The sequence below is a fragment of the Chelonoidis abingdonii genome, chromosome 3, assembly GCF_003597395.2.
Source record: "Chelonoidis abingdonii isolate Lonesome George chromosome 3, CheloAbing_2.0, whole genome shotgun sequence".
Classification (NCBI taxonomy): Eukaryota; Metazoa; Chordata; order Testudines; family Testudinidae; genus Chelonoidis; species Chelonoidis abingdonii.
Genome location: NC_133771.1, coordinates 161469512 through 161487416, shown reverse-complemented (window position 1 = coordinate 161487416; position 17905 = coordinate 161469512). Strand labels below are relative to the sequence as shown.

The 17905-nt window shown below is 39.6% G+C and overlaps 1 protein-coding gene across 5 annotated transcripts in view; it reads right to left on the bottom strand.

The window, feature by feature from the left end:
• The window catches only part of CLIP4 (CAP-Gly domain containing linker protein family member 4), a 61709-nt gene extending 43804 nt beyond the window's left edge, over positions 1-17905 (bottom strand). For 3 of the 5 annotated variants that reach the window (XM_075064278.1, XM_032774837.2, XM_032774839.2), the window contains exons 1-7: positions 17546-17905; positions 12049-12102; positions 11268-11415; positions 6990-7129; positions 5441-5534; positions 4571-4732; positions 873-991 (exon numbers count right to left, since the gene is read on the bottom strand). In XM_075064278.1, coding sequence (XP_074920379.1) covers positions 873-991; positions 4571-4732; positions 5441-5534; positions 6990-7129; positions 11268-11400 — 648 coding nt within the window. In that variant the 5' untranslated portion in view covers positions 11401-11415; positions 12049-12102; positions 17546-17905. The remainder of the gene's footprint in view (positions 1-872; positions 992-4570; positions 4733-5440; positions 5535-6989; positions 7130-11267; positions 11416-12048; positions 12103-17545) is intronic. The other 2 variants (XM_075064279.1, XM_075064280.1) reach the window with 1 other exon arrangement.

Sequence of the window (17905 nt, the reverse complement as noted above, 5' to 3'; positions counted from 1 at the left end):
CACTACACTCTCAAATGAACCTCACACAGGAAAATCATAAAAGACAAAAAATCCTTAACACCTATGGACTACCACTTTTCACAAGTGATCACTGTATATCTGATCTTTCAACACTCATCCTTAAATAAAACCTATCCAATACCTTCAAAAGGTAAGCCTGGAAACTTAAATTCATAACACTGCTAGACACTAAAACCAAGGACATAGCTCATTACAACAACCTAACACACACCAGCCTGCTAACGCTCAATAGCCTACATTAAACCCTTTTTGCATAAACAATCTAACCCTTATTGCCCACTCTATGGGCTTGTCTACATAACCAGTTGGATCGATGGGCAGCGATCGATCCAGCAGAGGTCGATTTATCGCGTCTAGTCTAGCCACGATAAATCAACCACCGAGTGCTCTCCTGTTGACTCCGCCTGCACCTCTTGCCTTGGTAGTGTACCGGAGTTGAAGGGAGAGCATCAGCCGTCAACTTACTGCAGTGAAGACATTGCGGTAAGTAGATCCAAGTACGCTGACTTCAGCTACATTATTCACGTAGCTGAAGTTGCGTAACTTAGATTGATTCCCTCCACCCCAGTGTACACCAGGCCTACTTCAAGGGACGCCCTAATGTTACCCACTATGCTTAACTGTGTCCCAACTTGTATTTAGCACAGAAACGCTGATTTCTTTCCCCAGACATGAAGAACTCTGGGTAGTCTGAAAGCTTGAACCTTTCACCAACAGAAGTTGGTCCAATAAAAGATATCTTTGTTACCTTGTGTCTCTCATATCCTGAGACCAACCTGGCTACAGCAACACTAAACAGTCAAAATAATTACTTTTCATCCTTTTGGTTCATCTAAAATCTTACACCTTACCCTAAAGGCAGGATTCGCTCCATGTTCCAATAAACACTTCACTGCTGCAGTACACAAATTAAATGCAGCAATATGCAAAGCTGTTCCAAAATCAAAGTCACTGCAGGTGGCATCCACATCTGCAATTAAACATCACATGAGTGAGAATGGAAGAGGTGTTACTTGAAACATTTCAACATATAAATAACCACTATTATCTGTAACCCAGATGCTGATGAAAGGTGATTTTATGTAGCACCCCTCCTTAACCACATATATATATATATATACACACACACACATATATATATATACACACACATTCTTTACAAAATCCCATCTTCTACCTCAGTTAACTCCTGTCACTGCACAACGCTAACTGCTAATAGCTAAATAGCAGATAGCATATAAAACAGAGCATTCTGGGTAAGTAACAAGATGCTTGTACATTTATATTTCTATTTGTTGTTTAAACATGTAGAAACTTTGAAAAGGGTGTATTTTCCATACAACTGTGTTCTTTTTTATTGGGCAAACACCGATTGCACCCCCGCTTCCTGTATTTACTTCATAAAAAGCAAATGAATTAGTGATAGTAAAGGGTCTTAGATTGACAGTTTACAGAATGAAATGTTATAATCCAATCAAGAACAGGTACAGTATAATACAAATTCCCCCAGATTATCCTAATGAATCTCAACCTCCTTTTGGAGCAATTACTTTTAGCTGATAGAAAAGAATTCAGTCTCAATATCCAATCAATCTTTGGCATCAACACTGAAGCTAACAAAATGGGTGCCAGTTGAGGATGTGAACATTTGTCCACAACTCCAACTCATTTCACATAGGGTATCAAGCAACCTTCATATGACTTTCAGATGTTACTAACCTAGTTCTAATTTGAACCAGTGGCCATGAAAACGGACATAGAACCTTTCAACTCTGAGCTAACATCAGAAGGTTGTCTACATGGCACACCAAAGCACCCCAGTGCTCTAATGTGTTGCATTCCTACTGCCCCATGTAGACCCTGCTGGCATACTTTAAAAGGTATCTATTTTGCGTTAACATAATCCTGTTTGAAATGGGACTACACCAATGTGAACTAGGTACTTTTATATATAAAACTTGAAATTACTATTATCAGTAAAATATCTAAGATAATCCATTTATAAGACCAGGCAAATTTGCATGCTTGTTAGGCTATCAACCAGACATTTCTACGTCCGTATATGGCCTGATTTTCGGAAGTGCTGAATACAGATATCACCAACTAAAGTCAATGAGAGCTACAAGCGTTCGGTGCCTCTGAAAATCCAGTGTTTGTTTTGTTTTTGTTTTATAAATGAAAGCCTTCAAATATATCTATCAGACCACCATCATGTCTTCAAAACTTAGTCACACCCTTTGAGGTTATTAGCATTACCTCTTTATTGCATTACACTGACTTTGTAAATTTGCACAACACATATGAAAGCAAAAGTACATAGACAAAACCTGAAGGCATGTTTACACACATTTCCAGCTTAACTAGGTGGCCTGTATAATTACTTGAGAACTATCTGAAGGGAAAGAAATATGCAGCAATACAGTTTGTTGTGAATGATGTATATGAGATTATACATCAGAAGCATGACACACAAAAACATTATTTCATTCCCAAGGAATGAAAGTTCCCTATGTGAATATGTTCGCCAATTTGGGGATAAACCAGTTCTCTATATAGGTTATCTCTAAAATTCTTAGAATTGAAAATATTATATGAAGGCATGCAGGGCATTTTACTGCTGCAGTAAATCAAGCTCATGTGGTAACTGGTTCTTCTTTGGAATGTCTCTAAATTCATGCCATACTCATTATACCTTTTGCTTGAAAGGTTATGTAAATCTTATGACTTTTTCCCCCCAGAACAGTATGGACCCCTCCAAGGTACACTTGGGTCCCTCCACATAGCTCACTGCAAACCAAAAAAAACTATATTTTGTTTGTACATGCATACCTGTTTCTCCCCAAGATCTGAAATGAAACAGCAACTACATTCTTATGGAACTGTCTGCCCAATTAAGTCTTGTTCCCCAAATGTTACAAGTATCTCTTACACTAATCCAAACCTCTTAACACATTAAGTCAACTAATAGCAACTGTGTCAGGCAGGTTGTTTTATAAACATCTTAGGGCAATCACATTTTTCTTAGGCTGTGGGTGTTACACATGTGGGAGCTGATGACGGGCATGTCATTTGCCCAGATACATTTTCTTTGATGACTGGACAAAACCCTGCCCTTCCCTGGAGCAGCTGTGCAGGAGAACTGAACAAGTACAAGGCCAGGTGTTTGGCTCAAGAGCCATTCTGCTGCTGCAGGTCATGGAGAGAGAGGGGGAGGGTGGCTGTTGCAACATGATGTTGGCTGCTCTTCTGAACATGAGCAATAGTGGTTTGTCTCTTGTTGCTGGCTAGAATTTGTTGCTCCTACACTCTCAGGAAATATGGTGCATTAGAAGGGAGAATTCTGGCTAGTGTTCGAGCACTGTGGAAAGATCCAGGCTCTCCTCAAGCGGTAACAGGGATTCAAAGGGAAAGGAGCTCGCTACTACACCAGAATCCAGGACTTTGCCTTTTAATTGTACCCCTAGATATGAGCGCCCACCCACCCTGCATTTGTTTTTGAGAGATGCTAAAGCAGTCACTAGCACCTATGCTTATGGATGAATACCCTGACAATTCCTTATGCAAGATCTGGTAAATAAACCCCGTGCGTCTACATGACATTTTTAGACATGAAATGGGGTATTAAGCTGTCAATATTTATAAAAAAACATCTTTTCAGTTTTTAAAATGAAGTCTTTTTAATTACTGCTAGTTAAAAAAAGGCATCTGAGAACTCTACAAGACAGCATAACCAGAAGGATGTTTATTTAGTACAATGCACAAACTTTTTATTGGTATAGATATTCATGCAGATTAGGAACACTAATATTGGCTTCTCTTCAGAAACCAGTGTCATTTTCTTTGTGCATTAATATACTGGGTTAGATTTTGATTATTCATTTATACTATTACTTGCAGAATTTTAAATGCATTTATAACTACCAGTATGGTCTCCTATCCCAATCTGTACCCATTCTACTATGTAGGATATGACAATTTAGTTTCTTCATTTTTAAATGGGCAGCAGAAGTGAGACATATGAACATGTCAATAGCAGCTCCAGTTGCTAGCAGCATGCATCTTTTTCACCTTCTGTTATGTTCTTCAGAACTGATCTACCCCATAGCCTGCTTCTTCCTTTCTGAGTCTGCCTCTTGATCATAAGGGCACCTCAGAAAGCCTGAGATTTCACAAATAGAACAGTTGTACTTGTTTCTTCACATCTGCTCTCTCACTCTGTCAGCAAAAATTTAGAGGTAAGTAAACTAATGCTATATTACCCTTCCCCACTGCACTCCCTCACTTCCCATTCACTGTTTATGAAGTCTGATCCCATCATACTCTCTCTTCTTTTTTTAAAAAAACCTGGTCTATGCACTACAGCATAAACTCAGTTCAGAGAAAATGGACCAAAAAAGCAAACTAAAGAGAATGAGAAGTTACTTAAAAAAAATTATGCGAAAGTACAGCTTTCATCTATGCCTACACAACCCCATTTACTGCATGGGTCAGTTAACTGAAGGGCAGCATGGTATATTACCTAAGAAAACTGATACTTGATAATACCTACCTTTGGGCTTTGCATTTTTCAAAATAACTCTAATAAGTTCCGGAACATCAAAGTAGGCAGCATAATGCAAAGCATTCATATTTGTCCAGCGACTACGCAAACTGGTATCTGCACCCAGATCGATAAGGTGAGAGGCAAATTTGGCAGCAGTCTCAACATCACCTGCAAAGCAGATTTTTTTTAAAAGTCATTTTAAATGTTAGTTAAGAGTTTAATAGTGTGGTATAAATATACCAGCCTAGATATCACATATAATGCATTAGAAAACCTTTGTATTCCAAATTATGGCTACACAGAGCAAAGCCTATAGAAAGACATTTTGCTACAGAAAGGATCTCTTGAGGATTAAGCATGAAAGGAGTCATAGGCATCAGAGACAGGTCAGGAAGGTGGTGGAGTGAGGCTCCACAATGCCTAATTATCAGACCTTCTGCTAGCAAAGTTAAAGCTCCATCAGCCACCCCACCCGCTTTTGCTGGGTTCAGTATCCGTGTAAAAAGATACTTTGATAGAAGCCAATAGGAATCATCAAGAAAGAGAGGGCTAAATGCACTCTTATTTCCTATAAATGTACATTAAATGCAACCAAAAATTCCTTTTCTCTCCCAAGGAGCCTGAGATTTTAATATTACCAAGCAAGAAACCTCTCAGTTATGTTTAGTTTTTTTAATTGGTATTAATACATAAAATAATTTCTGTATCATCCCTTCTAACAGCCATTAAGGCATTATACAAATAAAATGTTTACAAGAGTTAAGGCTAAGCACTAGCAAATTTACTATAAGGAACAATTTTCAAACGGAAGAGGGGTAGCCTCTGATTTATCGAGGCAAATGATTCCATTTCCAATTTCTACTTTTCTTTACTCACCAATACCATGAGCCCCTGACTTGCAGGTGTAATGTAAGAGAGTCATATCAGTCAGTCCATCTCTATCATTCACACTGCAGCCTCTCTTAATGATCTGCAGAAAAACAGCACGACTGATGAAATTATTGAATAAATTCTGTTTTCGCACAGACTTATGCATTTGTTGCAGTGGAGACTAGCAAAGCAGTTTGCTGAAGAACATTATCAGTGCAACGAGTACAGTAGACCCTCAGAGTTACAAATACTAGAGTTACAAATTGAAGAGTCAACCACACATCTCATTTGGAACCGCAAGTACGCAATCAGGCAGCATAGATCCAAAAAAAAAAAAAAAAAAAAAAAAGAGTAAATACTATACACCACAGTACTGTCTTAAATGTAAACTACTGAAAAGATACAAGGAAAGTTTAAAAAAAGATTTGACAAGGTAAGGAAACTTTCTGTGCTTGTTTCATTTAAATTAAGACCATTAAAAGCAGCATTTTTCCTCTGCATGATAAAGTTTCAAAACTCTAAGTCAGCATTCAGTTGTAAACTTTTGAAAGAACAATCATAACATTTTGTTCAAAGTTACAAACAACCTCCATGCCCAAGGTGTTCGTAACTCTGAGATTCTACTGTAGTTATACATAACTCAGCAAAATGGATATTTAGTCATAGAATATCAGAGTTGGAAGGGATATCAGGAGATCATCTAGTCCAACCCCCTGCTCAAAGCAGGACAAATCCTCAGACAGTTTTGTTTTTTTTTTTTTTTTTTAAAAACCCCTGTTCCCTAAATGGCCTGCTCAAGGATTGAACTCACAACCCTGGGTTTAGTAGGCCAATGCTCAAACCACTGAGCTATCCTTCATTATTAACTTTCAGTGCTTACAAGTTTTATATCATTTTTCCATCATCCGCACCAGCTTGGCTCCAATGTGTTGAAGAGTTAACTGTTCCAGTTCTGATGCAGTGCATCCCAGGAAACTAAATCTGTTTCAAAACACTAATTTTGCTTCCTCACCCACATTTTAATCCTTTGGTCCCCCATTACCCTGATAAAACCTGTAGTTATGATGATGTAAGAAGAATGCATGCTGGACTATCTGGAAAAGCCTACACAAACTGATGAAATAAAGAAAAAGGCTTCAGCTTCCAAGTGACTTAGTTGCTTTTGCAAGTCCCACCTTTAAATTCTGACTTAGTTTTAATTTAGTTTGTCGGAATTTTAAAAGTAATTGTAAACAAAAAAGTGGAAGATGGGAAATCCCAGTCATTTTAGTTCCAAAAAGAACTTCTCTGTTTGTTTCTTCAATCCACCCTTGCTTCCTTCTCACAATTTTTTTGAATAGTTATATACTGATCTTCCTTCTCTTTCGCAAAGACAGCTGAATGACACCTCTACTGTGATTGGTGCCTATATCACTGTTATACTGTTATAAGGCAAAAACAATCTCTTGAACCTATTATTTCAGCTGTTGAATAAGATCAGTTCTGATCATTATCAACACTATACCATTTTTCTTTAAACACTGAAACTGCCCAGGAATCCTCCTTCATTCCTCACCTCATTTCCAATGATATCGATGTTCTGCTGGACCTGTGGGACCCATTGCCGTAAGATGGCGAACAATTCAGAAACTGATGTTTTAGGATTGAAAAGAATTTCTTGGCATGCTGCATCATTAGGATCGAAGAAGGAGAACTCTGTTTTGTAATAAAAGATTTGGAACATTATATGCAAATTTAGGTATTAAAATGCTTCAACAACGCATCTACTTTTCAAAACTTTTTTGAGACAGAAGTAGGGAGGAGATGCACAGATTTGAAATTCAGCATCACAAGCAAATTCAGCCTCTTCCCTTAACTTTTCATCTTTTCTTCTCATTGAGGCCTTATCTACACTTTGTGAAAGCCATGATTCAGCAATCAGTATAGCTGTATTGGTGCTCTGAGGCTGAGTTTTAAGTTTAGACAAGGACATGCAAGTGTTTGCAACAATTATGCTAACAGACATTTACCCATGCTTTAGGCTGGTCACAAACTGCTGAACCAAAGCTATTCTTGAGCGCAGACAAGCCCTTAGTAGATTCAACTACAGTGATGGAACTTGGACTTGCTTACTCAACATTATGAACCTGCCCTTTCCTCCCCAAAAAAACAGTATCACAGAAAGACCATGCACACTTATACATGACATCCAGGAGAACAAAAATAAAAAATAATCAGGTTAATAAGGGAAAGGCATTCATTACATGATGTTCAGAAATTCTACTGAAATCAATGGGTGCTGCAGATACTCAGCACCTTTGAAAAATCTGGCCATCAACCGCCAACATCAGAAAGAATTCTCTTTTGTAAAACTTGAAACTCACTTACAATACAACCCAAAATGCAGGCATCAAAGATACAGCCTTCCAGATTAAAAACCTATGTATGTCCCCTACCCACACAAGGTAGTATGCTGTGCATTAGTGAAAATTTTTAAACGCTGAAAATAAGAATTTGGATAGCTGTGATTATTTGCAGGAGGAATGGAAGCTAGATGTGTCTTACTCAGCCAGTGATTAGAAACTGGAAATCACTGAACTTTTATCACCCCAAAGGCTACTATGGCAGATGCCTTCTAAAAGGTTTATAATGAATGCACAAAATGTCAACTTGTCTTGCATCAGTTGCAGATATAGGGCGAGCTGGACAGAGATATTATTGAGTAAATATAGGTCTCAGACTTCTGGGACAGGGCTGAGAGCATGACACTGGAGGAGTTGAGATGGTATAAACTACCTCTGGATGCATCACCATGACTTTTCCCCAAAAAAGTGAGACTCACCACAACTTCAACTGGGTCAAGAGAGAAAGCAAATGAGGAGCATACACATCAGTATTCTAAAGCTTCTTTCATCACGTCTCCTTGACTCCAAAGGGCAGAAAAAAAAGTAGAGCTTCAAAGCTATTTATCACTTAGGAATTCTAATTCAAATCCAAATTCTGTCAAAAATCTCAACCCTCAGCACCACTCAAGCCTTGCTTCTTAACTCAAGCCACCCTGCACCAACAAATCTTACAGCTTTGGGAATAAGTAGAATGTACCCATTACATTTATCCTCTTTCTAAGCCAAAGAAAATCTCATGCTGAAAGCTATTGCAGCAAGTCACAAGAAGACAGTGGGCTAGCCATGATTATCTCCCATGCATCTCCTCCAGATCTCTAAACTGCTAGGAAGTTGGTTCTCTATTATGTACTGGAAGGCAACTTTTTAATATAACATAACAACCATTTGGGTAAGAAAGCTATAGTATCCTAAACAAATACTGAGGAGAGAAACTAATAAAAAGCGTATACCAGTTCACCAACTATGATATCCATACTAGTAAACAGTAAAAGGTTTTATAAACCTGACAGATAAACAGCACAACCACCACCATACACAGGCAGAAAGGATCTGAGAGGAGTCTAAAAAAGCAGATCCAGTACCTCTGGTTCTTACCCAGTACCTGCTCTCTCAAGGCACACACACATTGCTGAAGCTGAGCTCTAGATACCATAAAGAGGTAATCAGACAGAGTACCCAAGCTGATCAGCAATAACGACCATTTTGGTATGGTTATGGTTAAACAGGTGACTGTAAAATGGCATCTCTGTACTCATCACAGAGGCTACATAATCTAATGGCTAAAGCATGGGATTGCAAGTCAACAGGCTGGGCTTTTACTACTACTATACTAATGCCCTGTGAGACTTTTGTCTCTTCAAGTTCAGTGAAAAAGAGGATAATGCCCTTCACGGTCCCATGCCTCAGTTTCCCAAAAAATCTAAAATGAAAATGCCACATGCCACACTTAAATCTCCAATAGAGTTGAGGAATAAATAAATATTTGTTAAATGCTTTGAGATCCTCTGACAGAAGAAGTTATAATTAGATTACTGACAGTTCTGCTCACCAGTCCTGATTCTCTTCTCCTTTACAGTGTTATAATAGGTTAAAAACAGTGTTTCAGAGTGAAGCTGGAATAAAGCTGGTGAGGTAGAGTTCAGATTCACTGTGTGTATTAAAATCTGTGTATTATTTTGATACAAATAAAGTTCAGCTGTTCCTTTTTGTTCCTGATAGCTTCATACAGTTCTGGAAGTGTGACAGAATTGTTATCTGAATGGAGAAGTATTAGTGTTAAATAATGTACAAACCAGAAAGGGTACAGTTAAACTTTCAGATCCCTGCCTGATTTTGGGTACTGGTAGTTAAAAAGAAACTATCTTTTTAACTGGTAAACCGAGCAACTTGGCTATGGAAAGTTAGAGAACAAACATGAACCTCACGACTCAATTTTTACAGAGTCCTTTCAGCATGTAACTGCACTGTAAACAACAATAAAAAAAAATACTTTGAGCACCAAGTCTCATATAGAGTCTATAAATATTAGAGCAAACCCCCATATTACTTACGTTAGGGAATTGCCCAGAACCCCAAACACGGATCAAGCCCCATTGTGCTAACTAACAAAGATGACAGTTCCTGAGCCAGAGAGCTCACAATTTGGGTTTCAGACAGACTTCAACAGGTAGACAAAACAGAAATAAGGTGGTATGGGAGATCAGATGAGGTTACACTTAAACAAAGAGACTCTTTGCTGCATTTAAACAAAGTTCAGCAGAACAACGCAAGTCCCGTCTCACCACTTGCCTAACTAGTGCCTAACTGGTGACTTGTGTCCCTTCCCTGCCCTGCCTGCCTCCATAACACAAAGATTTTAAGGAAAGATGTAGAATAGGGTGGTGCCTTTACATATTCAGATAGCAGGTTTTCCCCACACACACAGGATGCAGAACGGGAGAAACCAGGGAGGTGCTTGAGGGAGAAGTGGAAAAACAAACAATCTAGTCCAGCATCATTGGCAGAAATGATTGGCTCATTGAGTAAGCAGATCTATCAAAAAGAGTGGGACTAAGCAGTGAAAGATACATATTCACATATTAAACTACAGCATGTTCAATCCTTAAAACCTTAAATCCCAGATCCTCACACCAGCAACAGAGGTTGGTCTCAAGAACATTAATTCTCCTGAACATAGAATACTACAGCGTTCAGCAGCATGGAAGTATAATACTCCTTCCAAGTAACCTTGATATCTGAAGGGAGGGTAGAGATTTTTTTAAACATTTCCAATTAACCACTAAATAAATATTGTCCCATTTGATCTAAACTGTTTCAACTATATAACTGTTTTCAAAGGATGAATATAAAGACAATTTAATAGTATCTCAAAAAGGTAAATTCCACTATCTTAATGGAAGTGATATTGTTCTCCCTAGTAATGAACACATTTCCAACAGAAGTTTTCTTCCTCCCAGAGTCCCACTGCATGTTTCGAAAATGGAGTACTTATGGGGCCTCGCCCACTGGAAATCTGGTCAATTCTTAAAAGTGATTTTAAAATATTTTCAGGCACTGCACCTGCATTTGAGTCAACCTGCCAATTTTTGTGGATTTACAGCACCTTTTATTTTCTTTTTTAATTTAGTCAACTTTCACTTCCGTGTTGATGTGTGAGGAGCCTACAAAAACCAGGGGAAGGTCACAGTGACTGAATGTACAGAAGAAATAGCAAAACTGACTGAAAAAGTGAATTGAAATGCACAAACTAGAAAATGTTTTTTTCCACTAATTTCATTCATAGAAATTTCAGGTATTACTTGTAATAAACTGTAGATACATTTTCAGACAGAAGCATAATTTTTAAATTGATGGTATTCTTTTAAATTCACTTCCCTCTCTCAAACTCAGGCACTGCACAGGATCTCAAAGCAGGTCCACAAACTCTTGCCTTCTGTAAATATACATACCACAGTCTGAAGGCATTGGTGCTGCTGCAACTGAAAAGGTAACTGATGTTTCAGAGCCTGGGAATAAAAACTGGTATCTTTCAATCAATGAATCTTCTTCTTGAGAAGGTTCTGGGAGATCCTCTATGGTCATCTTCTAGAAAGCCACCTTAAACAAGGAGAAAAAACCCACTCCAAATACTGTAGGCTACATTTTATTACAATACACAACTATAAACAGTGATTTATACTGAAGTTCATTCATCTCTTTCCTTTTTGAAGCATGCAAAAGACGGTAATTCTGAAAGTTTTGTGATAATAAACTGTACTTATATTAGTAAAAACTAGTAGCTTGAGCATGCTGCTGGGAACACTCAAGTTGTAATCCTGTCTGTCACGGATTTGCTTTATTTAAAATCCTTCTCTCAGTTTCTCCATCTGTGAAATGGTGAAAGGGATGCTGCCATAATTCCCAGTCATACTGTAAGGTTTAATGTCTGTATACCCTCATGAAAATGTGAAGTGCTAACAATTACTCATCTTCAGCATTCTCATCTCAAGCTTCACCTCCCTTTCCTGCCCCCACAAACAAGAAACCAGTCAGTCAATCTACCCACTCCCTTTCCCAAAGATGGAGAGTGTTCTCACCACGTTAATCTTCCCACGGATGGCCCCAAATCTCATGGGCTGATTCATTCCTGAGCCTTGCCTAAATTTCCCCATGCCCCACCCTGCTCTGCCTGCCTCCATGTCAGTTCCCTTCCCAACTTGCCTGCCCTACATTTTAATACAGTGTACTTACCGTGGTACTGCAACTTCCAGTACTTCCAGCCAACTTTCTAAGCCACAGAATAACCTAGTAAAAATAATAATTAAAATCAAATGGCTATACAGAAATATTTAACAGCATGATTAATTACATTTCTATTAGCCAGGCTGCAATCTAGTCCAACCTTATAAACTGAACAGGATCAAATGAGACTTGGTCAGTAAATGTAAGAGAGAACACCCACCTTAGCAAGTACCATAAAAGCCGGAACCACTTAGTTAGAACTGAATCAATACCACCATCATCCTGCTAGGGTAACTGTGTTATTGGAAATACTGTCTTTTGGATAAGAAATTGAAAACCTAGGTCCTGGGCACTAACACTTAAAAGGTATCATGACACTTTTTACAATAGAGATGCCATAACACAGGGGTTACTACTTTCTGCTTCCCTAAACTTCTCACGCAAATGAAATTGTTTCCAATCACGTTTACATCCTAAAAACTTAGATATACTACTAGAATACCACAATTTCAAAGGGTTTTCTCCAAAAACAAAAACACACCATAGAGACATCCAATCCCTATGGAACACTACGCTTATTTCTGGCTATTGAGTAAAACCATCTAGCTAGTGACTCTGTAAACTTCTATTCACAGAAAGATTGACATAATCATCAGCTATACCAATGGTCCCCAACCTTTTCTGTCTGGATGAGCCACGGAGGACTGTGGTGGCAGACGAGAATCCGCCGAAATTCTGCAGACAAGAGGCAACATCAGTAGGTGTTGCCACAGAGATGCCACCGACGCAGCTCGTCGGCGGCATCTCAGCAGATGCTTGTCCGCCGACCAGTGCAAGGGTGCACTTAGACTTTCTCCAATTTGTCTACATCTTTCTTAAAATGTGATGCCCAGAACAGGGCACAATACTCTAGTTGGGGTTGTATCAGTGCGCAGTAGAGTAGAAGAATTACTTCTCATGTCTTGCTTACAATTCTGCTAATACATCCCAGAATGATGTTTGCCTTTTTTACAACAGTGTTACACTGTTCACTCATATTTAGCTTGTGATCCACTATGACTGCTTTCTGCAGCACTTCTTCTTAGGCAATCCGTTCTCATTTTGTATGAGTGCAACTGACTGTTCTTTCCTAACTGCATTTCTTTGCATTTGTCCTTACTGAATTTCAACCCGTTTACTTCAAACCATTTACCTAGTTTGTCCAGATTATTTTGACTTTTAATCCTATCCTCCAAAGCACTTGCAACCCCTCCCTGCTTGGTATCGTCCGCAAACTTTCTAAGTGTGCTCTCTATGACATTATCTAAATCACGGATGAAAATTTGAACAGAACTGGACCCAAAACTGAGCCCAGTGGGACTCCACTTTATATGCCCTTCCAGCTTGACTATGAACCACTGATAACTACTCTCTAAGAACAGTTTTCCAACCAGTTATGCACCCTCTTATAGTAGCTCCATCAAGGTTGCATTTTCCGAGTTTATGAGGTCATGCAGGACAGCATCAAAAGCCTTACTAAAGTCAAGATATACCACATCTTCTGCTTCCCCTCTATCCACTAGGCTTGCTACCCTCCCAAAGAAAGCTATTAGGTTGGTTTGACATGATTTGTTCTTGACAAATCCACACTGTTAATTATCACCTTATTATCTTCCAGGTGTTTGCAAACTGATTCATTATTTGTTCCATTATTTTTGCGGGTACTGTAGGTCTGTAATTCCCCAGGTTGTCCTTATTTCCTTTTATATAGACTGGAACTATATTTGCCCTTTGCCAGTCCTCTGAAATCTCGCCCATGACTTTTCGAAGACAATCACTAATGGCTCAGGTATCTCCTCAGTCAGCTCCTTGAGTATCCCATGCATTTTTGGGAGTCAATGTGTATACCTCTTACACAGGAATCTATAATTAGGGCTCCATGTTTGTCACAGAAATTGAGGAAGTCATGGGTTCTCTGACTTCCTGCAACCTCTGTAACTTCTGAGGTAACTGGCTGCTGCAGAACTGCCCAAGCAGCTGGACCCAGGGCCAGCTGTACCAACCACTGCTCTGGTGGCCCCAGGCAGCTGGCCCCAGGGACTACCCAAGCAGTGCCCGGTGCAGCTCGCCTGAGCGAACACCTGAGCAACAGTCCTGGGGGGTTGCAGGAGCAGCTCAGTGGCTCCCAGCAGCAATCCTGGGGCAGCAGTCCTGTGGCAGCCAGGGCTCCCCCACCGGCAGCAGTCAGAATGATAGCGGGGCCTTCCGGTTCCCCGCCTCCCACGATTCAATCAGGGGTATTTATGGTATAAATCATGGACAGGTCATGGGCCGTGAATTTTTGGTTTTTGCCCATGACCTGTCCATGACTTTTGCTAAAAATATCTGTGATTAAATCATAGCCTTATTTATAATGTATTCATCACTGATGTTTGTGCACCTTCTAATGAAATTTCTACTATGAAGACAGGTTGTAGAGCGCTCTTGACTCAGAAATTCACTTATTTAGTTGGCCTGACAGAACTAGAATTTGTTCAGCTTCCAGGCTCATCTGTTATTATTAAGATTCATCTATTTATCTAGGCTTTTGCCTGAGTGAATGGGGAAGGAATGGGGAGTCACTTTTGACAATTTATTATTTATTAATTTATTTGAAGTTGTTTTACGTATACTACACATGCATCAGGCTAATAGGGCTCCTTTTGATGACTCCCTAAATCAAGTCACTGCCTTGTTTGAGGCCCACAGTGCCAGAATGTTCTCAGACCAACCTAGATTCTAAAATATTAAATCATAGGTTTTAAAAATGGATTGAAGATGTTGACCTTAAATCAAGTAAAAACCTTTTTTCCTTCAGCACCAAGTACAGCTCACTGCTGAGTGCCATGTTATCAACTTAGATCTGAAGTGGACTTGCCATTAAAGATACTCATCATCAGCCAATAAGGGAAAAATAAGTTAGAACACATTTTAAAAAGCAGCCTGCTTTATAACATCAAGAACATGATAGAAAAGCAAATCATCATGATGGCCTATAAAGCCTGGAATGGAAGATGGTGGTAGGATCAGAAATTTGGGGGTCTGCAGAGGGATGGTTGAGGAAATTTAGAGGAAGTGAGGAAAGAATTGTAATGTAACTAATGTAAATTGTGGCTGAAGAAAGTTTTAAAATGACAATGGGAAATGTCATTGCGTATGTTAGGAAGCATGAAGGAGTCATCAGGTCGGTATAGGAGAGAACTGAATGCTGAAAAGCAAGCATGGATTTCTTAACCTTTGGAGATTAAGAATAAGAACAGTGTTTTTGCACATCAAAGGACGGTCAGGTAGAAGACCTTGTCTTTACACTGAAGGATGAGATTTTAGGTGCAACCTTTTATCCTAAAGGTTCAAACATACTTGTTGGATGAGGGCCTCTAAAAAGGTGGGTAACTGAAAGCATTTATAAGGGGGAAGCTGGTTAGCGATACATTAAAATGGTACTAGAGATTTTTTAGGCAAAACTTATTACATGTGCTTTTATTTGTGATGGCAAATGTACATAATGAACCATCCCTTTGCCTGAGAACTCTTCTGTTGTTGGCAGGTAGGATATCCAAGCACTTCAGAGAGCAAGATTCTTGCAAATCCTGCCTGCTCCCTGAAGTATAGAGGGAAAAGTACAATGCAGAAAGCCATCATGTGAAAACTCAACACTTTGGATGTTAACTGGTTTCCAGGTCAAGAAGCTGGGCTTTTTTGCAGTGTAGTTCATGGCTAAGAGAGATGAAAACATTATCTAAGTATTTCATTTTGGGTACCTGAAAAGTTCAGAAAAATGTTGCGAAACTTTGGGCCTGCCAACCTTGACGATGTTGCTTTAAACTGCCGTTCACCTCCTCCTCTCAAAAATCCAACAGAAATCAGGTGGGCAAAGAAAATGCACACAAGTAATATTTAAATGCTGCTATACATAGGTCTCTAGAGTTATATAACAGTATTGTACACAGCAAATATTTTAAGTAACAGCAGCCAACATTTTCTGCATAGCAGAAGTCAGACACATGATAATGTTTAAGAGCCAAGTGCATATCAAATTCAATAAAGTATAAGAATTACATAGTAGTATCTTATGTAACATTACTACATACAGTACACAATATAAACGTGGGAAGGTGAAATCTATGCAGCCTGTAAGTGTTTATAAAGTAGCAAAGAATAATACTTTCTCAAATTAAAAAAGTGTCCTCTTTAATATGAAATCCAGTCTGATGCTTTAAACCTATTATTTTACCTACAGTATGACAGGTTCCCTGAAACTCCCCCAATTCCTTCACTTTAGCAATTTGTAAAATTTGTATAAATTGGGGGAAGCTACACAAAGATCTCAAAATGCATACACTGATGTAAAGAGACCATGTTGTAATATATTTAGCCAAAAATGCAAGCCACATTAGATAAGGGAAACAGTATCCTTAGGTCGAAAGTTATTGGCTCTTTAGAGCTAGAGAAGAGATAGGCTAGGATGAGGGAAGGAGATTAATTATAGAGGAAAAAGAGTTCGCCTGATTTGTCTCCTAGAAATAAGTCACTAGTTTCATTAAACAGTTTCTTGGATGGTCTCTAAAATGGAGCTGAAATACAGACCACCAAGTAATGAAACCCAGATCACTCTAATACCACACTTTCTGCCTTACTAAATTCCCACCAACCTCTCCCACAAACATGTATGTGTCCCTTCATAAATGGCAACTCTACAATCAAATTAGAATAAGTTCTGCTTTTCTTCACCTGTTTTACAGCCTGCAACCAAACGAAAATGAAACCACAGGAGACAGGGTTGCCCACACATAACCTGCTGCTCTAACAATATGACTAGACACACTGTATAAAACCTCATTATCAGAGTGAATCCTGTCTGAGAAAGATACTTAATACATTAATACCAGCATGCCTCATTATTAAAGCTAAATTAATAACTGATTTTTTTGTTTCTGTGTTTAGTAGCTGTTCCAAAAAAAAAGTTTGGTTTCAGTCATATCAAATGTGAAATTTTTCACAATTTTCAATTAATAAGTTTTGGGCCTGTTCCAGAACTGATATTTGAGCCTGGGTCTCCAACATCCCAGGTGTGTGCCCTAACCTCTCAACTAAAACGTCAGACTGTTAGAAAGTGACAGCAGCATTTTAACAGCCAAAACTATTTGTGTGAAACTCATGAACAGTTTCATATTGATCAAAACTTAATTTTTCATTTAATACATTATTTTCCCAAAAACTTTCACCCAACTCTACCCAGCATGCCAATAAAGTTACAGAAACTGAACTACACAGGGACCGAGGGGCTGTGACCGGCCACACGCAGGACAGCCCATTTCACAGCCTCGCCTCTTCCAAAGGGTGGGAGGTCAAAGAAAGGGGAGAGTATTCTTGGGGCGTACTTTTTAAAACACGTGGGTCAGCGATTCATCAATAAACCTAATTGGCGAGAGAGCCCAGCAGCAGAAGGCGGAGGAGGAGAGAGCAGAGCAGTGTCAGGAAAACCCACCTTGCCCCCTCTTTGACCCAAGCAGAGAACAGCGACGTCCAGCGCCTGTCCCGTCCTGTTCCGCACCTGCTGCCAGCTACGCGGGCAGGGAATTACCGAGACCGGGGAGACTGGACGTGCCCCCGCCCCCGCGACACTTGCCCAGCTGCTCACTGAACTGTTGTCACGAGAAGTAAATTCCCCTCGGCACCCGCAGGGACCCGACCTCCCACACCTGCAGGCCCTGCCACACGCAGCCCCATTGCCCCCAGCGCGCCCGCTCGCCCGTTGCGCCCACACGCACCAGCCCGGGGCTCGCGGCTGCACCACCACCACCACCGCCGCCGCCGGGAGAGGGGAACACACCCGCCCGCCGCTCGG